The sequence below is a fragment of the Ceratotherium simum genome, chromosome 15 (genome assembly GCF_057802395.1).
Source record: "Ceratotherium simum simum isolate JZ-2026a chromosome 15, ASM5780239v1, whole genome shotgun sequence".
Taxonomy (NCBI): domain Eukaryota; kingdom Metazoa; phylum Chordata; class Mammalia; order Perissodactyla; family Rhinocerotidae; genus Ceratotherium; species Ceratotherium simum.
This window is the reverse complement of record NC_141914.1, coordinates 28,987,986-29,015,953: the sequence shown is the minus strand read 5'-3', so window position 1 is coordinate 29,015,953 and position 27,968 is coordinate 28,987,986. Positions and strand designations below refer to the sequence as shown.

General features: G+C 37.6%; 1 protein-coding gene across 2 annotated transcripts; it reads right to left on the bottom strand.

Annotated features, from left to right (window-relative positions):
* Positions 1 to 966: 966 nt before the first annotated feature.
* Positions 967 to 26,019, bottom strand: PPP1R2 (protein phosphatase 1 regulatory inhibitor subunit 2). Of its 2 annotated transcripts, none has more exons than XM_004424553.3 (6): positions 25,606 to 26,016; positions 14,980 to 15,087; positions 12,681 to 12,758; positions 12,039 to 12,133; positions 5,963 to 6,133; positions 967 to 3,418 (listed from the first exon to the last, which is right to left on the bottom strand). In XM_004424553.3, the coding sequence occupies exons 1-6, from the start codon at positions 25,725 to 25,727 to the stop codon at positions 3,372 to 3,374; spliced, it is 621 nt and encodes a 206-aa protein (XP_004424610.1). In that variant the 5' UTR covers positions 25,728 to 26,016; the 3' UTR covers positions 967 to 3,371. The 2 variants fall into 2 exon arrangements, with proteins under 2 accessions (XP_004424610.1, XP_087295955.1); XM_087439829.1 differs by lacking the exon at positions 967 to 3,418 and adding an exon at positions 4,142 to 4,725 and having other exon boundaries at positions 25,606 to 26,019.
* Between the last annotated feature and the right edge of the window lie 1,949 nt (positions 26,020 to 27,968).

The window sequence follows — 27,968 nt, the reverse complement described above, 5'->3', positions numbered from 1 at the left end:
TGGAACACGCTGGGAAATGCTAGTGTAAGTACATGCTAATTTTTATAGGCTAGCTTGGTACTTACTTTACAACACTGACTGAAAAAATCATGTTCTGAGTCTGAAACATCTTGCTTACAAACACACTTGCAGAATGCAATCAAATCACATGCACTTAGACATTTCCAGTCACTGAATATTTGTGCTTTTGACATTTTTCCTAAATGGCATAAAAACCTCAAACAAAATAATTTCCAATTTTTAAGATTAAAAGACACACTAAACACATGAAAGATGTTATTCCTAAAGCACACGATGTCTATCAATAACCCAAATAAAATTTATTTGTAAGGTGCAACTTCTAAAATGAGAGAATTTTCTACATCTAAAAAAGCATGGATGGGGCCGGCCCGGCGGCGTAGCGGTTAAGTGCGCGTGCTCCACTGTGGCGGCCTGGGGTTCGGATCCCGGGTGCGCACCCACGCACCGCTTGTCAAGCCATGCTGTGGCGGTGTCCCATATAAAGTGGAGGAAGATGGGCACAGATGTTAGCCCAGGGCCAGTCTTCCTCGGCCAAAAGAGGAGGACTGGCAATGGATGTTAGCTCAGGGCTAATCTTCCTCACACACACACAAAAAAAGCATGGATAAAGAGCATGAAATTTAGTTAGATCTCGATTTGAATCCCGTCATTTAGCTTGTATGAGAAATTGAGACTGAATAACTTGTCTAAGAGCATTCTCCTCACTTACAAAGTGCTAAGAGCAGCTGCTTTGCGTGGTTGTTTTGAGGATTATACATTTGAGACCGAGCACCATGCTGGGGAACAGCAAATAATAGGTTCTCAATAAACTATAGCTCTTGTTATCATTTCTCTCACAATGAAACAAACTACTTGGCGACAAGTAGACCAAGATCCTCTCCTGGTATCCAGAACATGGTCCTGAGATAGCTGGGTAGTAAGAAAATAAAATCCACACACAGGCAATTGTCATATTACTGTATTTTATTATATGTTTAGTATACTAATTTAAAGGGAAAAAATGTAAACAAAATGAAAGGGAAAAATGGCACTTTGCTTTAATTTTCAATTTAAAGTTATTCTTATTTTAACAATCCATTTATATGTCTCCGATTTTAAAGAGCATCACTGCTGAATTTCAGACTGAAAAAGGAATAAACAGAATAGATGACACCAAAAGAGTTAAGCAGAGGAAGTGATACTTATTAAAAAGCTGAATGTAAAAATCTACCTTGGCTAGAAGTGAACACTGACAGATAACTTTCTCCAAAGGAAAATCTAACTTGAATCATAAAGGTTCATTTTTTGTATAGTCCAATACCATGTCACTCAGGAACTCACGCCTGGATGTGAACAGTTATACTCAGTTACACTGGACCCCCCCAAGTCCTACTGAGCATGCTATTTGCCTTGTCTTACTCCTCTGAGATAACTAACTACACTTCCTGAAACCAGAAATGAAGAGTTTGCCTGTGATTTAAGTTTCAAGAAACAGTTTGTAGAAAACACCCAAATAATCAGTTGTTAAAGGTCTTACTTTTTCATCACTGTACAGCAGCTATTTCTACAAATAAAGAGTATGGGGACACTTTCTAAGAACTCAAAATGAGAAAACCAAAGAGGTCTGTGTGCATGAACATATGTACACAACATATGTATAAGCTTAAATCCCCCAAAACCGGTTTAAACAGATAAGAATATCCCAACATTCTAAATTTAGAAAGAAGAGATAAACACTGATTTCTTTATAAATCAGCAGTATTACTAGGTAATATGTTTTAGTTAGAATACTATACCTGCAGTTCAGAAGTACTCTGACTGGATCCCATTAAAAAAAAAAAAAACATTCAAGATAATAAAAACATTCACCTAAGAGCAAACAATTCCCCCACTTTTTATTTTGACATATTGATATTTTCATAAACCTGCAAGTGGAAGATAAGCTGTTCAATAAAAGCCATTTCATATATACAATATACAGAAATTATTTAAAAAGTCTGTTCATATAATGGATTCTTTTGGTACTAACAAAAAATTAAGACTCAAATAATTGACTAAAAATGAAACCATCACTAAACCAAGATACACAGGAACTGCACTTCATTTCAGGAAAAAAATCCAAATCTTACTATATTAGAAGAATAAAGTACATTTGTCGTAGTATACATTATCATATTCCCTTAAAGTAGGGACTAAAGTTTTTAAATTAAAAAGTGTTCAGGACTATTTCTGTCTGTACATTCAGGAACTATCATCATATCACTGGTTACACACAATTCTCTCATCATGCAAAAAACCTCAGTTAATTGTTTTCTAAGGTCTAATTAAGTCAAACAATAAACTAATAATAGCAATTTAATTAGCAAGTTGTAAATCAGAGAAGTGTAGAAATTCTTTTTCTACAGTTGCATTATTTTTCCTGTCTATTGTACTGCTGCTATTCAATCTGTTTTCTCCATGTATTAGAAGAGCTAATAGGCACTGATAGTCAAAACAAGATTTTCATTGTTGCAGCAAATGACAGGATATGTGAGAGAAGGAAGAGTTCCCAATGTCATGACATCTTTATGATCCTTTGTAAAGGTAAGGGATTGTGTGCGTACATGTAGAAAGGAGGAAGAAACAAAGGCAGGAGGTTAAGGTATATAAAGGGAATGGTGAGACTATATTAGAATTATATTTATTTAAAAAACTGATCTGAAGTCTGCCCATTGAGTGTACAAAAAAAAGAGCAGACATTAGTGCAAGTTTAACCTGATAGTTTATTTGTGAAAAAAACTAGGTATGATGAGAAAAAGTTCAATCCTTTCCTTGTAAACGTAAAGAAACTCAACAGGAATTTTAAAGGTAGTAGGCCAGAAAATGCTACAGTAACTCTTATAATCCTTTTCAATTAAACAGACAAATCAAGCTGAAGACACGTGTTAAAATACTTTTCAGACTGAATATTTATCAGTCTATATAGTCTATTGTTCCAATTGGATTTTGATTAAAAAAAAAAACTTTTTATAAGAGCCATCATATCTAGAAGTGAAGAAAATAAATTAGATCCCCTCCCCAAAAGATATTGTTTAACTTCTAAAGCATAAAAAGCTATATAATATACAAATTAACCAGTGTTCTTACAAAAGATGCAGTTTTGGACTGATGGCATTATGCTGTACTTGTGGTGAAGTACTAGGCACGAGAATATATGTATCAATTAAGAATTTTCAGTCTAATTAGTCTCTAAAGTTACTTAATTCTTGGCAATATATAATAACTGGTATGCATTTGGTACTTAAGTCATGAATTGTAGAGAACAAGAAGCAGTATATCATAGTACAAGGGTTTGTATTTGACAAACAATTACAGTGTTGGACAAATCTCTTCTATGAACTCTGTGATGTATCTTGCAGTTGGTCAGTTGTAGTAGATCCTACAAAGAGGAAAGAAAAAAAGTCAACATAATTTGTTTGTTGTGTACTGCCAACCTTGGAACTACCTAAGCTAAAGTTCCCGTTCATGGCAATGGATGATAAACAAATATAAAGATCTAAAAAACAAATAAGGTATATTTCTTTTAGGTTAATTAGTCTGATATGAACAGAATCTGTATACCCCCTAAATATTGTGAGGAGCAGAACAGGTGTCTACTTGGTGACAGGACAAATGAAATTGAACATTTCTGTGAATAAATCATAGGTGAATAGCTAAGAGTTTATTACAACTCAAATATCCAGAGCTATAAAAAGATTTGCATTTATGATCTCAAAATAGTAAAATATTTTCTCAAAGTCTAAACATGCTACTTTTCTTTTTATAAAAACTGACATACAACAGGTGGCGATAGGCAGGGTTGTGGGAGAGAGGGAGGAGACTGACAATGCTGAAAAAGTAATAGGTTCCATAGAATCTGGAAATTTTAAGAGCTGGTAAAAAAATTTTTAAGGGCCCAAAAAGGGTAGAGGATAAATAAGGAACTTGCTTCCCTATGTCTTATTATGTAGTCTTTTCTATCTTTGTGGACTTTATGAAGCTAAGTAGGATATACTCCTATGTAAAGAGTACTTCATTTCCACTGAAGAAAAATCAGGCACTAAGCGAATACAAATTTTAATCATCTACTATTATACTTAAATGAAAAAATATATTTATGTACTAAATATATAAAATCTAACGTCTAACAAGCAGAGACAGACGAAAGGCCAGAGTTATTTTTCAAAAGCTGTGGCTTAAAAAAGAAATCCCTTTAATCTCTGGCACAGTGGTGCTGGTGCCAATTTCAGTGGCAAATGAGGCGTATTGTTAGCGCTTTGCCAGAGCCACTAAGAATTGATATTGCAAGTCTGAGTAGAAATTGATGAAAAGTTATAACCAAAGGAACATTCACTTTTTTTTAAAAATAATTTTATTTATTTTTCCCCCCAAAGCCCCAGTAGATAGTTGTATGTCATAGTTGCACATCCTTCTAGTTGCTATTATGCGGGACGCGGCCTCAGCATGGCTGGAGAAGTGGTACGTCGGTGCATGCCCGGGATCCGAACCCGGGCCGCCAGCAGCGGATGGAGAAGTGGTACGTCGGTGCATGCCCGGGATCCGAACCCGGGCCGCCAGCAGCGGAGTGCACACACTTAACCGCTAAGCCACGGGGCCGGCCCAAGAACATTCACTTTGAATACATCAAAAGAAATCACCAAGAGGAAGGTAAACGGGAAACCAAAGACCAATTGGGAGACAAGTCACCTAAAAATGGATAATAAATTTAAAGAGGAAGAGAGACATATAGCAATAATTATTCAAAATGAAGTTCGTTCAAGTTAAATATAAGCTAAACGACTGTGGTATACAAAATAGAAATGAAATGCTGTAGGAAACAAACTAAAAGGCTGAAAGCGTAATATGAAATAACAAAAAATATTGTGATCCTGACATTATAATGAGACACGGTCACCAGGTTCTTTCACAGCATCACTCATATTTCATATATGCTAACCAAAACAATAATATAATAATTATTTACTTTCCTAAAACTTCACCATCCAAGGCACAACAAATAAAGTAAGTTACATTTCCACCGAAAAGCATAAGTTTGCAAATACAAAGAGTAGGTAAACAGGCACAAAATCTGCATTAGTGGTGTAGAAGAGTCACCTTTTGAATACCAGAATAACAGTTTACTAAAAATAAATAAATAAAATCTGTGTCCTATGACTGATCAAGAGTCAGCAGGCTGCAGGGGCTGGTTGTTCCAGACTTAAAAAACAAAACAAACAAAACAAATAAAAATCAGCCAAATAACTTAAACCAACAGTCAAAAGAATCAGTGGAAAGATATGACATATTTTGTACCTGAAGGGATATTAAAACAAATCTTTCATACTAAAAACATGTTTCTGGGGCCGGCCCTGTGGCTTGGTGGTTAAGTGCGCGCGCTGCGATGCTGGTGGCCCGGGTTCGGATCCCGGGTGCGCATCGAGGCACCACTTCTCCGTTCATCCTGAGGCCGAGTCCCACATACAGCAACTAGAAGGATGTGCAGCTACGACACACAACTATCCACTGGGGCTTTGGGGGGAAAAATAAAATAAATAAAATCTTTAAAAAAAAAAAAAAATAAAAACATGTTTCTTTAAAAAAGTGTAAACCTTAATTTAGATTATGACAGATAATAAGGATCTGAAACATTAAAAACAAAATATAGCTCAATATGAAGACAAACATCATTGATTCAAGCCAAGCAAACCAAAAAAAAAAAAAAAAAAAAAGCCATACAACATAATGTATGGTCTTAAATCAACTCTGGGCATAAAAATCTTATTATTTTGAAATTGGCCACAGGGTTGAAATTTTACAAACTTTGACATAATAAGTGAATCTCAGCAAAATTTTCTGAGATTCTTCAAAAGTCTGAAATAAAATAAAGTATATTATTTAGGCACAAAGGATCACAAGTCTCAGAGATATTTTCAAAACATCTAACCTTCATTTGATGCTTCCACATTCATGCTTTCTCCAGCTGCAGCCTCTGACATTTCTTCATCTTCCTCCTCATCATCATGTAGGTCTTTTGAAATTAATTGTCTAGCTAACTTAATATTCAGTCCTTCATTGTAGTGAAGCTTCCTTTTCATTTCAAACTGTCGCCTTTTTTCTACAAGATACAAAAAATAGGCTTAGGAAGTCTTCAGCTTCTGTTTGGTAAGTCAAGTATTCCTGGAATACAGTCATGCTCATTCGTTTGTGTCTGTAATGCTGAAGCCTACTTTTGTGCTCAATGGCAGAGTTGAGTAGTTGCAATACAGACCACATGGCCCACAAAACCTAAAATATTTACTATCTGGCCCTTTACAGAAAGTTTGCCAACCTCTGCTGGTTCAAGTACATCTTAATGGCAGACTAGGAATAAAAGCAATTAGTAGATATATTTGGGAAGAAAATTTAAAGATACAGGGAAATTCTCCCAGAAAGAGTTGAATGGGAAAAAAAAAGCAAGCTGTAATACCATATATACACATATATATAATGTACAAAGCCTGCATGCATGCGCGCGCGTGCACACACACACACACAGAGAAAATAAGACAACAATTAACAGTGGTTAATTCTGGGTCAAGGAACTATGGGGTAATTTTAATATTTTCAAATTTTCTATTTTTATAATTAAAGAAAAATTGCATAAAAAATTATTATCCATTAAGAAATTGTCATGATTTAAAACATTGCTGGCTAAAAACATAACCTCACTCCCCGAGTAATGTTTTTTTTTTTGTGAGGAAGATCAGCCCTGAGCTAACATCCATGCTAATCCTCCTCTTTTTGCTGAGAAAGACCGGCTCTGAGCTAACATCTATTGCCAATCCTCTTCCTTTTTTTCCCCAAAGCCCCAGTAGATAGTTGTATGTCATAGTTGCACACCCTTCTAGTTCCTGCATGTGGGATGCGGCCTCAGCATGGCTGGAGAAGCGGTGCGTCGGTGCGCGCCCGAGATCCGAACCCAGGCCGCCAGTAACGGAGTGCGCGCGCTTAACCACTAGGCCACGGGGCCGGCCCCACCGAGTAATTTTAAGAAAAACTTATAATAAGGAATAGCAAAGTGATTCTAGACTATTCCTTCACTTATAGTCTTCACCACAGAAACATAAAACTAGTAGCAAATCAATACAAACTGATCATATTTTATTAATAGGGAGCTCTCTAAAGATCAACTGTTTAAAATTTCCGAGAGCAATAAATTAAAAAACAAAAAAGGGGATTGATGTAAAATTGCCAACTGTTTATTTTGTCAAACAAGAGCATTTAAATTAGTCACTATAGTTTTATTATGATATTCATAAAAATATTTTGCCAAAAAGGCATGAAGAAATCTCTATTTATTTATTTATTTTTCCCCCAAAGCCCCAGTAAATAGTTGTATGTCATAGTTGCACATCCTTCTAGTTCCTGCATGTGGGACGCGGCCTCAGCATGGCCGGAGAAGCGGTGCGTTGGTGCGCGCCCGGGATCCAAACCTGGGCCACCAGCAGCGGAGCGCGAGCACTTAACCGCTAAGCCACGGGGCCGGCCCTATTTATGTTTTAAAAACAGGAATTTACAGTTCATGTCACTACTGATCAATCACTTCTCAGCCTCTGTTTGGGTTGAGAGAAGGAAAGTTCTGAGACCAATATCCACACTGTCATCCCACAAACATTTGTTTCAAACCACCAAGATCTTGCCAGGCATCTTCCTTCTTCTCTGCTTATAAATTACTTTCGTGATTTGTTTTACTCTTTGAGAGCACCATATTGCAGAGGAAGTAAAATAACAAAAAGAGACCAACAGGGGCTGGCCCCATGGCATAGTGGTTAAGTCCAGCGTGCTCCACTTTGGCAGCCTGGGTTCACAGGTTCAGATCCTGGGCACGGACCTACACCACTCGTCAAGCCATGCTGTGGCAGCAACCCACATACAAAGTGGAGGAAGACTGGCACAGATGTTAGCTCAGGGTTAATCTTCCTCAAGCAAAAAAAGAGGAAAAAAGAGACCAATAAAAAGACCAAATCCTCATGACTAAATTTTTAGTGATGCCTTTCAAGTATTCATATGGTGTAAAAAGCCAATACTAAAAAACAACAAAAAGGGGGCTGGCCCTGTGGCATAGTGCTTAAGTTTAGTGCGCTCTGCTCTGGCGGCTTGGGTTTGTGGGTTTGGATCTGAGGCGCAGACCTACACTACTTGTCAGCCATGCTGTGGCAGTGACCCACAGTCAAAAGAGAGGAAGACTGGCATGGATGTTAGCTCAGGGCTAATCTTCCTCAAGGGAAAAAAAAAAAAGAGCAAGACCAGCAACAGATATTAGCTCAGGGTGGCTCTTCCTCAGCAAAAAAAAAAAAAAGGTTCTAACTGCCTCCAATACCAGATAAATTTACTAAAAAGGTTAAGACTTTTTATCATTACAAAGTAACACACGTTCATGGCAGAAATTAAAAAAAATCATTCAATTTCCTCAGACATTACCATTAACATTTTATAACTCTAGACTTTTTTCTAAAAATGAATCATATATTGTTGTATATGCTGTTTTTTCAATTACTACATAGTTAGGATGACCATATGTCCTAGTTTGCCCAGGGAAGTCTCAGTTTATACCTATAATAGTGACTCTTTCTTTAACTCGAGTTTAGACAATAAAGTATAGGAAAATATAGTAAAATTCTGCCATGTACATAGCAGATTTATATAATTTTTAAATGGTTACAAGTATTGAGTTATAATTTAATCCCCTATTCTTGGTCAAAGACTTCCGATTTCCCTCTTTGTAGTCTCAGGGTTTTTATGATGTAATATACATACATTTTTTATGCATTTGTTCTATTATTTTCTCAGTATTAACTAGAGTTTTTTCAAACTGTGCCTTATGACTCTAGTGAGTCACAATCAGTATTTTAAAAAAATGAAATAAAACAGAATAAACTGGGATGTATCACATAAAGAAGAGTAACGTTTAGTGAAATTTTCAGTTTTGTAATTTTATGTATACATGTATAGTGAGTGAGACTTAGTCAAAAATGCTTGGAAACCATTGGAATAAATCCTGGAAAATGGAATTGCTAGATCAAAGGGTGTCATTTGCTTTTAAAACTTTTGGCTTATATATTGCCATACTGCCCTCCAGAAAAGCCAAATCATTTTTCATGCCCACCAACAGTATACAAGTAACCCATTTCTCCACATTCACATCAAAAGAGAAATTGTCATTCTTTTTAATCTTTGTTGATCTGAAAGGAAAGAAAGGTACCATGATGCTGTTTTAACTTGTAGTTTCTTATGCCTAAGAGTTGGTATTACAGTATTTCTCTCTTGCGAATTATATTTAGTCTAAGAGAATGATTTCTTTTTAATTCTAAGAGATATTGAACTTGGTTTTGCTTGTTACAGATATAGTCTAGTTTTGGAATACTCAAAATTTATTATTTAATTTAAAAATATGCAATGTATTCATTTCATAGACAGTTGCTAATATAAGTAGTCTCAATCTTCTTCGAATATTTATATTCTTTTTATTTATAATCCTTATATGGCAGAGCAACATAATGCAGAGTACAGCACATTCAGGTTTCAGGCCCAGTTCCATGTGAGCTTGGTAAGTGAATTATCCTTTTTATACTTTCTTTTACTATTCTACAAAATAATATAATGGAGACTATACCAATTATTTTAAGTTATTAAAAGTTAATATTCACTGAGCACTTACAACATGCCAGAATCAGTGCTAACTGCTTTAGATTCTTTCTCTCATTTAACAATGACCAGTTTTTATAGCTCCCAAGTTAGAAATGAGGAAACGTGGGCCAGCTCCATGGCTTAGCAGTTAAGTGCGCGTGCCCTGCTACTGGTGGCCCGGGTTCCGATCCTGGGCATACACCGACGCACGGCTTCTCTGGCCATGCTGAGGCCGCGTCCCACATATAGCAACTAGAAGGATGTGAAACTATGACATACAACTATCTACTGGGGTTTTGGGGGAAAAAAAATAAAAAAACTTAAAAAAAAGAAATGAGGAAACAGGCTCAGAGAAATGAAGAAAATTAGACAAGTGACATCTAAGACAAACTCAGATCTGTCTGACTCCATAGCCAATTTCTTAATTGCTATGCTATCAGTTACAAGATAATTTTTTCCTAAGAATTTGTCAATAAACAAGGATCTTCAGACACGTAATTTGTTTAAAAGCAATAAATACCTATATGCATCAGTAACTCTACAAGTGGGAACCAAGCTTGTACAATTGTAACTGGTCAAACAGTTCCCCCTGCTGGCTAATTCCTGGAACTACAACTTGAGGGAAAATCCCTTAATGAAAACTGACAATAAAAGTTAATAATAAATTTCTTGTTCTCAATAGATCATGTTTTTAGAGAATCATGAAAACGAGCTCCAGAAATAATTTCTATTTGAAATCCTTTCCAAGGGTCTTTTGGGATATATTTTTGGAAAATAAATCAAGAAGTCACCAAGGGTAGAAGAGAGAGAATATTACACAACTTGAGATTACGCTATATGTAAAATTGCCCTGTTGCACAACAATTAAGCTCAGACCATCACAGTTTTGTTGAATAAGCTATATTCTGAACATGACAGGAAGGAACAGCAAATTATACCTCAGCAGCTACACATGACAAAGATCCTGACAGTTAACTAGCAAGTATTTGGAATCTTAGTTCTAAAGTGTCTGAACTTCTTTACAGCAAAGGTAGTCCCCGCATTTCAAGGCTTCAAGCACACTACTACTCTCTTTTCTTTTCTGTGAGGGTATGTTTTGTCTTGTTTGCATTTTTCCCTATATATATGGGCTTGGTTTTCTCTTTAAAAAATAGTGGAAAATAAACTATATAAACAATTTTTAATTCCTGAGAAGACTATACATTCACATAGTTCAAAAAGTTTAAATAGCAAGAAGGTGAAATAGCTTCCTTCTCTCCTTCCCTCCATAGATAACCACTGTTACTTGTGAAAGCAGAAACCATGGGCAGGTAGCAATCCTGAACTGTGTATGTGCTGTGTGGGCTACAGGAGCTTCTTCCGTTCCTGTAGAGAGGGCTATCTTTATCTCCTCTTTCCTAGGACACTACTGTTCTTTTTGTTTTTAAAAGATTTTATTTATTTATTTTTTCCCCCCAAAGCCCCAGTAGATAGTTGTATGTCACAGCTGCACATCCTTCTAGTTGCTGTATGTGGGAGGTGGCCTCAGCATGGCCGGAGAAGCGGTGTGTCGGTGCGCGCCCGGGATCCGAACCCGGGCCGCCAGCAGCGGAGCACGCACACTTAACCGCTAAGTCACGGGGCCGGCCCATTACTACTGTTCTTTTTGTTCAATGGGACCTAATAAAAATTTTCATTCTCCATCTGACCATCCTGGTTCATTTGGTAAGTTTCATCACTGTTTTAAGACACAAGCAATTGGGAATTAACTCTTACTACTATCCACTTGAAGACCATCCAAACACTCAATGACCCTAAAAGCATTAATTTAGTATTTCTTGAGCATCTATTCTTTTTTTTTTTTTTTTGTGAGGAAGATCAGCCCTGAGCTAACATCCATGCCGATCCTCCTCTTCTTGCTGAGGAAGACTGGCCCTGGGCTAACATCTGTGCCTATCTTCCTCCACTTTATATGGGACACTGCCACAGCATGGCCTGACAAGTGATGCGTTGGTGCACGCCCAGGATCGAACCCAGGCCGCCAGCAGCAGAGCGTGCGCACTTAACTGCTATACCACCGGGCCGACCCCCCCGAGCATCTATTCTTTACCAGGCACTAAAAAAAGTACAAAGAAAGGAACACTTATAATTACTTTAAAAAGGTAATATTTTCCCAAATTCTTGAAATCAAGAGGAAAAATGCTGTTATACAATAAAGCCACACAAGTAGAATCTGAATTATAAATATGATGCTCCCTAATCTCCCACCATCCACTTCCCAAATAGGAAAACCATTTGACAATCTTCCAAATAATGGATTTATTTTAGCAAAAACTATTAGCATAATGCTGAAAGCAGTAAAAGAAATAAACTACCTCGTTCTTCAGGTGAGAGGTCACTATCCTCATCTCCACTGCTTTCTTGTTCATGAACCCGATACTTTGGCTCCGAGCCTTCAGCAGCAGCTAATCTATACAACAACCATTTATAAATCAACACTGTGATATTCTTATATTAGTTGAGTGTCTTATTCAAGTTCTGAGTCTCACAAAAACATCTCAAGATTATTAATATGCTAGCTATAACATTTGTCATTTTTGATGACAAAAATAAAAAGCAAGAGAATGAGAATGGGTGTAGAAACCAATCAACAATAAGAAGAGTGGAGGGTGACAAATAAATGAACAGCAAAGGCATAGAGCTTTTGTTTAGGAATTCACTTATTTTTGCCTTTCTCATTTCCCTCTTTAAAACCCAAGTGGCAGGATATTTTAAAAAAACAAACACACACAGGAAACTGACACAGGGAATCTGGGTACTAGGCTCTGGTACTCTGATCTTTCTGTCACCTGCATACATTGATTTTAATCTAGAAACAAAACCATAAAATACGAAAAATCCAGGTAAACTTAGCACATGCTTTTTATTTACACTTGTACAAGTAAAGCAAAATGCCTTTAAGTCTGCACAATTAAAAACAGCAGAAGTGAAAATGCTTTATAGTCATCAGTACTTACTTTTTAGCTAAGATATCCGGGGTCAGGGCTTCAGTGGTTTCTGAATCACTCAATGCATCTTCATCATCACCTACCATACTAGGATGACATACACATTATAATTAATACCTGAACTATAATTTTTCAAGCAGAAAAACAAGGTAGAGAAACCTATTTCGACTGACAAAGTTTTAACTTTTAATTCAATAATTATAGCTCTGTTGTCATCTTTGAAGTTTAATATTAAATAGTTTCTATTCAAGGCAAGTATTTAAAAGTATAGCACAAATCAAGAAAAGCCCTCAAATGATTAAAAAAACCACTACTGCAACCATGAAAATAAAGACTGAAAACTTGAATCATCTGAAAAAAATAAAAATACTTCAATTATTCCATCCAGTGGGAGGGAACAAATAATGCAAAAAAACCCACAGTCTGGTTTTAGAGTATGTATTTGTATATCAACCTGAAGATAGAGACAAATGATCTATGCAGATATAAGGTTAAGTAAAATAACAAATTAGATCCTAAAACCTAATTTAGGAAGTTTAAAAGCTATTTAGCATACCCAATCTACCCTCTAATGAAAACTTGCTCCCCACTTAATTGCAAAATTGGGCATCTTTAATTCTCAAGCCACTGAAAGGTGTACAAAGCAGAACTCAGCTATATATAAAAAAATTGCTGGTTTATACCTTTCCTGGTTAGTTAAGGAAACAAGTTAAATAAGTGCTATAGTTTAGATGATGCTCTTTTTTCCAAGGGAAATTGAAATAAACTCATTTACATTACTGGATATAATTAAGCAGAGCAGGATAAAATAATCTACCAATTTGTAGAACTGTTCTATAGAAAATTCCAAGTTATGTTATAAAATTTACAGATGAATTATACGTGTGTGTGTGTGCGTGCGTGTGTGTGTATAAAAGCAGTAACTTTTTGTATAGTAGTAGCGTGAGATTCTTACATAGGATAACATGATCTTTCTGTAAAAAGCATCTTCTTCTGTTAAATAAAACTCTTCAAAAAAAAAAAAAGCCATGAAAGGAATTGGTAAAACTGAGCACTAAACTGATAAAAGCTGAACACATATATCTGTACATACATATAGCCTCAACTGCTTAGGGACCAAATAACTTTAGCGATTCTCAGAGGAAAGATATGGGTAAGGTAAAAAGCAGTATCAAATATCCATCATTCAGATTTATAATACTGTAAATATAAAATCTAAAAATAATGGCTACAGCTATTTTTTTTGAATCATGACTGATCTTAATTCTTTTAGGACAGTTGTCTCCAACCAACACAGATAAGTAAGGGATGTCTACTACCTTTATTGAAAAGGAAGAAAGCCCTGACTTTGGCTTCTGGTACAATAAAAGTTTTAAGATATGTTTTAAAGTATATACTTGTAACTAGGAGAAAAATAAGTATTTAAAATTTTCATAATTGATAGGTCTATTTCTTCTCTCAAGCTTCATTAATATTGAGTTTCAGTATAGTACCCCTCCTATTTCATTATTTCTTTCTACCCTTGTCACAATCTTCATGTTTATTCTTGTTTTTACTGTTTTTGCTATTATCAAGTTAACTTATCTTCCAAAGTTTTCATCCATTGACTTAAAACACAGAATCTCTTAACTCTATTTTAACAGTAACTTTGGGATTTATGTTGTCTTACTTCAATGACAAAATATTTCAGTCCTGGAAATCTTTCTTTTTTCAGTACAAGTTAGGGTATAGGGTAATCCTACTTACTGCCAGAGACTATCATTTTACAGTTCATTAAAAACATTCTGGAAGACTCAAAACTGCCAATCACAATGTAATGATCCGAACTACAGCATTATGTAAGTTTACAAATAAGGACACAGTACTAACGACCACTTGTCACTGACTGGGTTAAAGAAGAGTTACCATCTGTGAAGTTACCCTTTTCTGCCAAGAGACTGAATAAGCCCCTGATTCCTACTTAGGAAGCAAACAAGCCCAACTTTCATCTTCCTTTTTATAAGCAGATTATTTTAGGGAAGGCAAAAGTCACTAACCTGTGTGCATCATTAGCAGCTAAGGACCAGTGAGGTACAACAAATAAACATTTACTACTACAATTATAGTAGCGGTACAAAATGGATTTCATAATTTTAAAGTTACATATTACTTATACTATTACACAAAAATATGCAGTTGGGTTATTAATTAGTGCTCCAGTAACAAATGTAAAAACAAACACAAATTAAAATTGGCTGTTATCCAGAAACTCACATCAAATGCAAAATGGAAACAAATCAGAAAAGGAACAATGTCTACACAACGTTACCTATGGTAAGGAGTGCTAGGTTCATCTATTTTCATTAAACCATAGTCTTTGTCTGCTGGATGATATGTCGCCAGGATGTTCATTTCATCCCACTTCTGGGATTTTTTACTAAAATTAAAAAGAAAAAAAAAATTTTCCTCAATGTAGTAAAAGATAAATGTGCATATCTAAAATTCACAAATAGCCAAATGCCATATATCAATTTCTATTTGATGCTAACTTCTATTTTTACATCTACTTTTTCTTTTTTTTTGGTGAGGAAGATCAGCCCTGAGCTAACATCCATGCCAATCCTCCTCTTTTTGCTGAGGAAGATTGGCCCTGGGCTAACATCCCTGCCCATCTTCTTCCACTTTATATGGGACGCCACAGCATGGCCTGACAAGCAGTGCATTGGTATATGCCTGGGATCCGAACCCGGGCCGCCAGCAGCGGAGCACGCGCACTTAACCCATACGTCACGGGCCGGCCCCTACATCTACTTTCTTAAAATAGAAACTGACTTAGGGTAAAAGCCATAAATAATTCAATAAAATGTCAGTAAATATTTTATAGAATACTTAGTGTCCACATATTAAAAACACATTATTCAGAATCTTTACCAGGCATTCAAAAACACTACATTATGACAGGCTTAGTTTTCATCTGGTCTATAGAATTAAAAACAGTAAAAATTGAAATTTACACATAGTCTGATCTCAGTAGTCAAGGATTTTTGATCTACTATATATTGGTAGCAGTTTGATAAAAAACATAACAGGAATATTTCCCTGGCCTCATTTTTTCAGAGATATCCAAAAAAATCAAAAGAATAAGAACATAAAACTACAGGGAAAACCCCATTAAATTCAGATACCACTAAATAAAGATGTAGGTGTCAAATAAAATTATAGTTCAGTTTTTTTTAATCTAGAAAAATAAGGGTTTGCTAAACAATGATGTAGTCATACAGATCACTTGGGATAAATCTACTTAAGAGAAACAGAAATGCTTTATGAACATCTGTTAATATCTATTCAACAAAATATTTGCACAACTACTAAGGTGCTCAATAATTAAATGCCTTAATTACAAATCCTTATCTGTCATTAAAAAGGACATCAAAGACCTCTCTGCCAGCCAACAATATACATACACACTTTGTGACTTGGTTATATACTTGAAAATAAAACTACTTTAGAAAGAATCAATGCAGATGTTACAGATTCAAATCATGCTTTCTGTATCTGGTCCACATTAGTGAGGTTTTACTGTAGATATTTCCCATTTACCAACACCCAGATCCTGAAATGTTCTTGAAGAATGACATACTTAAATTTTAATATTATATTCCTTTCTCCACGCTCTGAGTCACCTTAAAAATTGCATGTGCCTACTCTGGCAGGTGAGCCTGACTTTTTCTTTTTCTTTCTACCCTAAAGGGCCCACAGTGGCGCCAATTCAGACTAAGCACTTTTTTCTTCATATTTTTATTGTGCTAAAATATATGTAACATAAAATTCACCATTTTAACCATTTTTAAGTGTATAGTTCTGTGGCATTAAGTATATTCACACTGTTGCACAACCATCACCACCATCCATCTCCAGAACTTTTTCATCTTCCCCAACTGAAACTCTGTACCCACTGAACACTAACTTCCCATTCTCTCCTCCCCCCCAGCCCCTGGCACCATCATTCCATTTTCTGTCTTTATGAATTTGACCACTCTAGGTATTCATATAGGTGGACCCATATAGTGTTTGTCCTTTTGTGACTGGCTTATTTCACTCAATGTCTTCAAGGTTCATCTGTGTTGTGGCATATTTCAAAATTTCCTTCCTTTTTTAAGGCTGAGTAATATTCCATTGCAGACTAAGTACTTTTGACTACAACTTCCTTTCATGCCTACTTACCCTTTGTTTTATCAAGAGGCAAAGGTTGGCCTAGACATACTTCACAGGTGACTGAGACTACAACTCCCACTTTTCCCCAAAAAACAGTCAGAAGTTGCCTACGTCTCTTCACCATGAAACAGTAAAAATCTTTCTTTCTTTTTTTTTGTGAGGGAGATCAGCCCTGAGCTAACATCCGTGCTAATCCTCCTCTTTTTTTTGCTGAGGAAGACTGCCTCTGAGCTAACATCTATTGCCAATCCTCCTCCTGTTTTTCTTCCCCCAAAGCCCCAGTAGATAGTTGTATGTCATAGTTGCACATCCTTCTAGTTGCTGTATGTGGGATGCGGCCTCAGCATGGCTGGACAAGCAGTGTGTCAGTGCGTGCCCGGGATCTGACCCCAGGCTGCCAGTAGCGGAGCGTGTGCACTTAACCGCTAAGCCACCGGGCCGGCCCCTGAAACAGTCAAAATCTTAAAAGCTTATAGGAAACTAAAAATTAAGACATATGGGTCATTAATTTTAAGCACAGAAACAAGATTTCTTCTTTAAACTGCTTTTTTATTCATTCGGCACGAACTCACTTGAATTTTCAACTAATCAAATTTAAATTTTGCTAGTATTAAAAAAAAAAAATACTTGATTAACTAGACTGGGTAAATAGACCATGCTTTACAATACTGATTTCTCTAGATGCCTAGGTTCTGACTGTCTATCATAGTAACAGTTGGTCTTGTGACAGGGAAAAAACAAAACCGGGAGATAAGGTTTAAGTTCCAGGCATCCTTCACTAGTCCTGTGACTACAGGCAAGTCCAACAAACATGCTCTCTTGGGCTATGTTTACTCTACATGGAAATAAGAAAGAAATGGAGTTTTTTTTTTTTTAAAAGATTTTATTTATTTATTTTTTCTCCCCAAAGCCCCAGTAGATAGTTGTATGTCATAGTTGCACATCCTTCTAGTTGCTGTATGTGGGACGCCGCCTCAACATGGCCGGAGAAGTGGTGTGTCGGTGCACGCCTGGATCGGAACCCGGGCTGCCAGCAGCAGAGTGCGTGCACCCAACCGCTAAGCCACGGGGCCAGCCCTAAAATGGAGTTTTAATAACAGTCTTTCTTATGATATTGGGTTGTTGAAAGAATCAACTTGAATAACATCCGTGAAACCAAATTATAAAGCACCATACAAATATAAGGAGTTTTTATGATTTAAAATACAAAGTTTTGGGTTAAAAATCCTCAAACCAGACTTAGCACTGTAGAAAATGGTTTGAGACAAGGCATTCTGAAAAGACGTTTAAACTGCCTTTCTACTGAATGCCTTCTACGTTTACCCTGCAAGACGCAAAATTTAAATGATTTTTAAATATTTAAGATCTCCCACAGAATGAGTTTTCTAAAAAGCAATCGGTTTTCTATTTGACTAAATCTGAAGTTTCATTTTATTTTGCTATAAATAGTCTGTTATCTACAAATTTCTGTAAATTTAGAAAGCAAATGATTAGGTCTATTCATGATCATATTCTATATAAGGAAACTCAGTGAAAAGAGATACACTTCTAAAGATTTTAGATAGCAGAAATGATGAAGCTTCCAATTAGAAGGATAATGAAAGAAACATATATAAGTTTTAAGAGAAGCAGATTAATTTTGTGAAGAAAGCAATTCAATTAATAAACGAAGGGAGACCCATAATACAGTAACTAAATGTTCCCTCCTGATAGACAATGCCTCTGACATGACAGCCAGAGTTAAGTCTACGTCAAAAACAGAAACGCAAAGGTAAAAGTTTCATAAAACCTGTGTTAATAGACAGTCCTATTTAGATTTCCTATTAAAGATACTGTAAAATAAAACTAGCACATCTCTATTTATATAAAGTTCAAAAGCAGGCAAAACTGAAGTGTGTAGGGATGCATACTTAGGTAATTACCATAAAAGCCAGGAAAGTGGTTATGTCGGGGGAGGAGAAGACTGGAAAGGGTAGGAGACATTTCTGAGGTGATGGAAACATTCTTTTTCTTGACCAGGATGGTGGTTACAGGAGTGTTTGCTTTATAATAATTTCTCAAGCTTTAAAATTACATTTAATACACTTTTCTGTATGTGTATTACATTACAATAAAATATTTAAAAAATAAACACATATTAATGACCTTGTTGGGTACTTCCTAATCTCAAAATAAAACAAGTCACTTCCTAAATGATGTTAACAACATTGAATTAAAAACAACAATTTATCATCTTTACTGCTTAGGATAAAGAGTGAAGATGGACCTTTGGACTTTAAAAGGTATCTCTAATGGGGGAACCCAAATACCCTTTAAATCTGTTTTGTGAGATAATGACAAGAAAAAGAATTGTAGGATACAAGCAGAAATGTTTTCTTAAAATTTAGGATAAAATTTAATAATCACAATTCCAGCACTCTAATCCATTACCAATTTTGATTTCTGCATAGTCTTTTCACTCTGGTTAAAATGAAAAAATACATAAGCTATTAGTATATATGAAAATACATATTCTGTGTATATATATATATAAAAACAGTATATATATAACAAGCCATTTGTATTTTCTAGTCTTTACCTTTTTAATAATTGCATAATGAACTATTCATCTAATATTACATATTTAGATGAAATCCAAGGTTTTCCCATTTAAAATAAAGCAAAAATGAACATATTTGTGTATATTCTAGTCAATGTTTTCAGGATAATTTGCTAGGACAGGCACATCTGGGTTAAAATTTATCAAGAGCTTTATAGTTCACTCTATGATGCCATACACCTTTTTTAAAAGAAAGGACTGTTTGTAATGTCGCCAATAATTAACAAAACTTTGCCTGGATTGGGTATTTGTGTGTGTTTTTTCTACCTGAGCAGGTATAAATCAATATTTAAAAGCTGTTTTGTGCTGTTTATTTGCTCATTATCTAATAAGTAATATGAAAAAATGCTTATTTTACTTCCCCTGTATAAATTATGTTTACATCCTTTGCCTATCTATTGAAAACTTCTCTTACAAATTTGAGCTCTTCACACTTAAATTCGAGTTCTTTACATCTATATAAGTGTAAAGAAGTCACTCAAATTTATAAGAGAAGGTTTAAACCACATTATATATAACCCAAACGTATATATAAGGTATAAATCACATGACATATAATCCAAATTTTTCCCAGTTTGCCATTTAGTTTACTTTTTTTTTTTTTTTTAAAGATTTTATTTATTTATTTTTTTCCCCCCAAAGCCCCAGTAGATAGTTGTATGTCATAGCTGCACATCCTTCCAGTTGCTGTATGTGGGACTCGGCCCCAGGATGAACGGAGAAGTGGTGCCTCGGTGCGCACCCGGGATCCGAACCCGGGCCGCCAGCATTGGAGCGCGTGCACTTAACCACCAAGCCACGGGGCCGGCCATAGTTTACTTTCCACTGTAAACAGAATTCAAGTTTTATATATTGCAAGTTTCACTCCACTTCAACAAAATACTAAGAGAAAAAAGAACTTATATTTGTTCAGATCCAAAGAAGATATCAGTATCTTGCAAAAACAGGAATTTAAATAATGGCATCAAACAACAGGTTTCAAAGAATGCTAGGAATTCTTAGGTGGAAAGCAGTGAAGTAGAAGAAACAGTTGGCAGAGGAACTGAATATGGAAATCAGCATCTCTAAAGTTTTGGTAGAATTAACATTAGTTGTGGAGTAACAAGACCCAAGGAGTGAACTTGAGTTTAATCCCAACACTGTCACCAACTGTTCACGTGAGCTTCTTCGGGTCATTATCCCCACTTACAAAAAACTGGGGCACCACTGCTTACATGGCTGGGCGATCTGCCATGAGGGTGAAAGCACCTGCTGGCTTCAGTGTCCCCTTCTGCTTGGGGGACTGGTTTTCCTGCAGCCTAAATCTAGTCCAGAAAAAGTCAACACTTCTCACTTTCACTTTGATAGCTCATATGATACCATCTCAAAGACCTACTCGCACTTCTTGTTGCTTGTGACTTGCTCTTTGATAGTTTGAGCATGGAGTGGGAAGCAGGATTTTGCTTCAAGGCATTAAACTTTAATTGCACGTTTCAGGAAATGGTTCTTTCTTTAAATGAAGATTCATTTTACATAGGCTGACAAAGTACAAGACTTTGAAGCCTGAAACCATTACTGCAATTAAAATAAGACTTAACAATAAAAGCAATCAGTAAACAAAAAGTCACTTTTGAAAACTTTACTCAGTGAGCCTTTGACTATATATACTCCATATCCTTTTATAGGCAGAAAAAGTTGAAGCATGCTTATAAAAAATTATATTAAAGGAAATTAATTCCAGCACATTTTTTTCAATCAGAATTTGCCTACTTTACCTAAGACTACTATAGAATTTGAATTGAACATATTGCCTCCAAAGCATATTGTGTAAAACAACCCACTGACGTGGGAAAAATGAGATTTCTATATTTATTTCTACTAGAATAAGACTAACATTTGAGGGTGAGGTACTGGGTTAAACACTTTACATTTACTAACTAAAGTAGGCATGAGTATAAATGGCTAACTTAAGTCACAGAGCTACTAAGTAGCAGAAAGGATCCAAACCCAGGCAATCTGGCCCCAGATTAATCACCAAGCTATAACACCTGTCATAAGATAAGCTTTAGTGACATTTAATACCATATTTTGAAAGATTCCAAATGCAAATTTTTCTCATTTTAATATCTCTGAAAACGGAAAATATATCTTAAAATGGATGGCATCTTATAAGTGGCAGTATTTTTTTCTTTCTTAGTGGTACATAAAATCATGGTACTTCTTAGAATCATTGGTGTCTTGCTTTTCATGGAATGCACATACTTACTTGATGTTAGGTTAGACCTTCACGAGTTGTGCACTATATTCAAGGTATCCTGAAAGAATGGGAATTCCACAACCACAGCAGATGCCAGTGTTCTAACTAATTGAACAGTGTGTTACAACGTATGGAGATTTATTATATGCCTAATTATGTGGATTTACAGATCTTATCCAATTTCAATTGAACTAACCCTCAAAAAAAGGGTACCTGACAAATGGTACCAGAATAAACCACTCACTGAAGATAATAGTACCAATGCAAAGTACAAAGAGAACAATAAGAACTTAACAGCACTGAGACATCAAAAAAAAAAAGATGGTTTGACAAGAACTGTATAAAAAAAAATCTAAAGACTATTTGAAATATGGCATTAGGGCCGGCCCGGTGGCTTAGCGGTTGGGTGTGCGCCCTCTGATGCTGGCGGCCCGGGTTCGGATCCCGGGCGTGCACCACTTCTCCGGCCATGCTGAGGCCGCGTCCCACATACAGCAGCTAGAAGGATGTGCAGCTATGACATGGAACTATCTACTGGGGCTTTGGGGGGGAAAAATAAATAAATAAAATCTTTAAAAAAAAAAAAAAAAAGAAATATGGCATTATATGAACCTCATTTTAAGTGTATATTGAGCCTTGAGATATTATCGAATAATAGTAGTATAAGTATATAAATTATAAAAAAACATATTTGAATTTTTTCCTATTAAAAAGATCCACAATCAAAAAGTTTAAAGACCACTGGAATAAGACAACTCAACTTCTGACCTTAAAAAAATCCCTTGGTAACATCTCTTTATGTTAAATAAAATGTTATGTTAAATAACACCTCAGAACTGATGGGGGGGGGCAGGGGAGTGGCGTGTGTAGAAAAAGGAAACTATCACTGCATTTTACACGATAAAGGCACCAATAAAAGGTATGGTTATTTGTGGATTCTGTATTTCCAAATTTGCCTACCTGCTACAATTTATCTGTAAATCCAAAATCAGTATTTGAGGAGCTCTCTCGGTCCCTCCAGACATGTGCAGAGCAGGAAAAAATTTGAGTTGCCGGATGCACACATTCCCAACTGAGGGTAAACAAGGTGACACTTTACCTTCTTGATTCAACTCTCATACTGTAAATAAGTGTCCTTTTCGCAATCTATGTAGTACCATGTCTTTTGCTTTTTTGTGCTTTTTGTTGGTGAATTCGCTGTTTAACCAAGTGTAGTGCTCAAGTGCTGTCTAGTGTTGCTAAGTACAAGGCTGTGATGTGCCTTACAGAGGAAATACATGTGTTGGATAACACACAGGCGTGAGTTACAGTGCTGTTGGCCACATGTTCAATGTTAACGGATCAACAATACATATTAAATAAGGTGTCTTTAAAGAGAAACAAATTAAAAAAAAAGGCTATGTATTGACTGGTTGATGGCAGTGTTGTTACCAGAGGCTTGCAGGAACCTAACTCTGTACTTCCCCTAGGAGCAATGGTTCAGTATTCACTAATTCAGTGTTTGTGGTGACTTGATAGAACATAACTATTGAGAATAACGATGATTGACTTGGATCCCTGGTCATTTTCACATTAATATGAGATCCTTTTCCCTCATACTCTGTTCCAACACTTAAAGTTAGACCATTACACTACACTTATTAGTTTCTGAATTTTAAATGCACACTAATTGAAAGAGCTATTTTCAGTCCTTTTTATACAAAAGGGGGAATATTGGTTGTAATTGAATTAAAATTAAACGTTACAAAAAGTTTGTTTTAAATGTGTTCAACCATACTTTTATTGTTTCTGTTCAAAGAGGCTCTCATAAAGTCATTAATGTTGTTTGCATGAGCTGTTACATAAGTAATAATGTAAATTGTATTACCAATAGAATTAGTTTCTATGCTTTACAGTCATATAACACTGATCATGAAGAAGCCCATCCCCTTTTACTACTTGGAACCAAAGACCATTAACCTCAATGAATTAGGGCTTGGTAGCTCCCTTTGAAGACAGGACTATAACCCTCTAACAGACAAGTCAAAGTCACTCACCTTGCAAAAGGCCCCTTTTAAGTGAATCTGCCCTGCTAGCAGCTCCTACAGGAGGAGCCCTATGTAGGTGAGTCAGTCTAGTAGAGTGGCTTTTGAGGCAGAAAGGTCTGTACGTAAACCCCAGTCAATTATACAGAAAGGCCAACCCATAGAGTAGGGCCACGGGAAACTGCAGCAGATCAAAGTTGAGAATAAGTAGAAGTTAAGGAAGCAGAGAAAGAAGAAAATAATAAGCTACTTGGTAGCTAAACAAAAAGAAGCTCACACTGGAGAACAGCTAAATAACATGAACGCCAGTGAGAACCTTACTCCTGCTGCTGAATACCCTGAAGCTGCGTAAGAGCCTTCCATAGTTTGTTTTGTTTTTTAAACTCTTGCTGTCTTCCTGTTATGGCTGTGTTCTGGTGTGATTCTTCTTTCTTAATTCCATGAACTACAACCACTGTCCACCACCCCCAAACCCCATTTGAAGCATCTTACCCCCAAAAGAAGTTGGAAAACAGCGTGTCAGAGAATGTACAAGTCAAGCACCCAAGAGAGGGGGGAGCAGGGAGTTGCTAGACAAACTAAGGTCCTTTTCTAACTCCAAAACGCTGCGATTCTAAGCTGTGATCCAACTTAATGCTTTATTCAGGGCAACACAAATCCCCATAAATTTACCACCACCAAGTAGTAAATGATCCTTTAAACAGGTGTGCCCTAGTTCCAAGATTCTAAGTTTTCATCAACATCCTCATTTTAGCTTTATGACTTTACAGATTTCAATGATACCTTTCTTAAGTCTTATTTCCAGAATGTAGAGTCCTTATATTTTTAGTATCTTATAACATCCAAGCCCCCTAGCTCTTCTTACCCACTGGTATATTTTACACTATATATATATACACTGTATTGCAACTTTTTTTCATTGATCACTGCACCTCGGATGTCTTTCTCTGTACATAAACACCTATCCCATTCTTTTTTGAAGGCTGGTATGTTGTTCTATTACACAAATGTACCATAATTACTACTTCACCAGTCCTTATTAATGGACCTTGGGTTGTTTCCAACTATTTACTATTACACACAACGCTATGGGTCAATATCTTTTGACATGTGTATCTGTGAGCATGCAAGAGCAACTAAATTATCACTGGATCACAGTAAGTTGCTACTCTGATTTGTTCTGAGCTTAGATATGTCTTTCAAGAGGAACAAAGACCAGAAAGCACTCAAACTCTCGCTGCAGCTGCAAAAATAATTAGCAATAAGCGGCTTTCCATTAAATATAGATCAAAGACTCGGAGAATTGTGGTTTCTCTTAGTGCAGATAACGACAGACGAGGACCCAAGAGAGCGTGGCATGATGCTTTCCATAATGTTCACGCAAAAAGGAATGACTGTGAAAGAAGAGCAATTAGGAAAATGGAGAGTCTCTCTTTTTTGGAGAGGGGTCTTATTAGCGTGAGACTAGATCTTAAAGGGTTCCCAAGCCAAGAAAATACTCTTTAATTACTGAAGAATTTTAGATACCTCGGGTACGAGGTTAAGAAATAATAACAGATGAAGCTTTGAAACTTCAACTTGATTCTTTAATGTACCCCATTTCCGAAAGTTCAAAGATTATGATGGATGTCTAAAAAATATTATATATGCGCATATACTTTGAAAAAAGGAAAAACACGGGAAACGTCATAGCTCCTGCCTTCTTGACAATCACCCCAGCCCTCAGCCCGGCCGGAGGAGGAGACTCGCATCCAGCGGCCGCCCCGCCCGCCCGGCGGCCCGCGCTCCGCTCGGGGTCGGCTCGGCAACGGCGGCGAGGGCAGGGCGAGGCCGCCCGGGCCGGGCAGGAGCGGCTTCCCAGGCCGCCCCTCCCGCTCTCACCTCAGCTCTTCGTCCACGCTCCTGCCGGGCTGTTCGGCCGAGGCCACCACAGAGGAAGTCGTGGAGCTCTTGTTCTTCAGGATCCCCTTGATGGGCCGGTGCGAGGCCGTCGAGGCCGCCATTGCCCGCCGCTCCGGCGGTCGGCTCAGCGTCGCTGTTTGGCGCCTGCCGACTCCAGGAAGGAAAGGGCTGGGTGCGAGCAGAGACTCGCCAGGCAGCCGCCGCGCCCGCTTGGGGCTAAAGCGGCCGCACCTGCTGTCGCGGAGACGGTAGCGGCGTCGCTGTCACGACACAATGACCCCGACGCTCTGGCGTGTGGCGGACGCCGCGCGGCTGGCAGCCCTTCGCAAACCCTCGGCCACCGGCACTTTATCCGCGCGGCGCGGAGAGAAGCCGGCCTAGCGCCCTAGCGCGGGAGCGACGCCGACGCCGAAGCCAAGCGGGCCCGCCCTCTCGCGATATCTAGGGAGGGGCGGGGGCGGGGCGAGAACAAAGCCAACCTCCTCGCCCCGCCCCCGCCTCGCCCCGGGCAGTTTGGGTGGGCTCGCCGGTAACCTGGCCCGGCGCAGGGAGCTTGGGACCTGTTTCAGAGAAAGTTCGGAGAGTTTCTTGGCTTACCTCTGTACCGAGTTGTACGTTTCTCCAAGCGCCCTCACTCCCACCACTTTATGAGGTCCATATTGTTTCTATATTTTATAGGTCGGAAAACTGAGGCTCAAAGGTGACATCATTCCCCAAAGACATTGGCTGACTTTCAGAGAAATGATGTATGTCTCCTCTTTCCTTGCAATTAACCTGCATAAAAAGTTTAACTTTCTATTGTAAAATCATGGAATATCAGCATTGGAATGGTCATTAGAGACCTATTATGAAATAATAGAATATTGACTTTTATGACATCATAGAATGCCAGCCTTCAGATAGTCTAACTTATTTTTGCCATTGAAAAAGCTGAAGGACAGAGAGGGGAAGTGACCTGACCACTACTGTCACATAGCCCATCCATAGCATGCGGTCACAGAACTTCAGACTTCTGTCTTCAAGTCTAGTGTTTCCGATTTTTACCACATTCTCTCTCAGTCCTGGTAGTCTCATAGAAGATATTGCTGGCAGAAGTTCCTAGAATTGTGGTTTATAATCTGCCTCCCAAAAACTCTAGGGAATTGACTTCAGGTAACCAGCTGTCCTACACTGGGTGAAATAGGCCAGAAGCCTTGGGGACTGTCTAGGTCGTTGTAAGATGAGTCCCAAAGGAGAAAAACAAAAACCCTCCCCCACACACTCAAAAACCCTCTGAGTGTGAATGAAAGATCTCAGGGAGGACTTTGAGAAGAGAAAGAGAGAGCTTGAGGCTCTAGGGTATCAGGATATGTGGGTGTTCTGGTTGCGGGTGCTGTGGATGTGTGAGGAAAAGTGGATTCTATGGAATATAGGAAAGGGCAGAAGTTTGCAGCCCTGGGAACAAGCTTAGAACTATGCTGTATCTAAAGTCAAACTAGGGCCAGCAGAGGGAGTGGTGTTCACTCCAGCCACCCAGCCTCTCTCCATGCAGTGCCAGCACCAGAGTTGCACAGATGGGAAAAGTGGAGGTCTCATAGATTAAGCAAGTTGCTTTCTGTTATGAGTTGAATTGTGTTCCCATAAAAATAAGATATGTTGAAGTCCTAAACCCCAGTACCTCAGAAGGTAATCTTATTTGGAAATCAGGTCATTGCAGATCTAATTAGTTAAATTAATACGAGGTCATACTGGAGTAGGATGGGCTCCTAATCCAATATAACTGATGTCCCTATGAGAAGATGGCCGTGTGAAGACAGACAAGGAGGACGCCATGTGATGACAGATGATTGGAGTGATGCATTTACAAGTCAAGGAACTCCTGGGTCTACCCAGAACTGGGAGAGGCATGGAACAGATTTTCCTTTAGAGCTCCCGATCCTGCTAACACCTTGATTTTGGACTTCTGGTCTCCAGAACTGTGAGACATTAAATTTCTGTTATTTAAAGCCACCTAGCTTGTGGTACTTTGTTATGGCAGCCCTATACATCCCTTCCCCTCCCACTCCTACCGCCAGTCCCAACTCCTTCATCACCAAGCTCTTTCCCACCACTCTTTCCCGATCACCATCATCATCCTCATGCCAGGCCAGAGCAGAGCAGACTAGTCCACCAAGAACTGCCACCTCCAGCAGACCAGCCCCTTCTGGATTCGCAGACTAATAGATCTAGAAGACACCTTGTCATTCACACCAGGTAGCTGTACAGCCTCTTCTCCAACAACCCCAGCAGCCAAGAGCTTGCCAACTCCCAGTGCAGCTCATTTTATCTTTGGACAGCTCTGACTCAGAAAGTTCTTCCTTAGA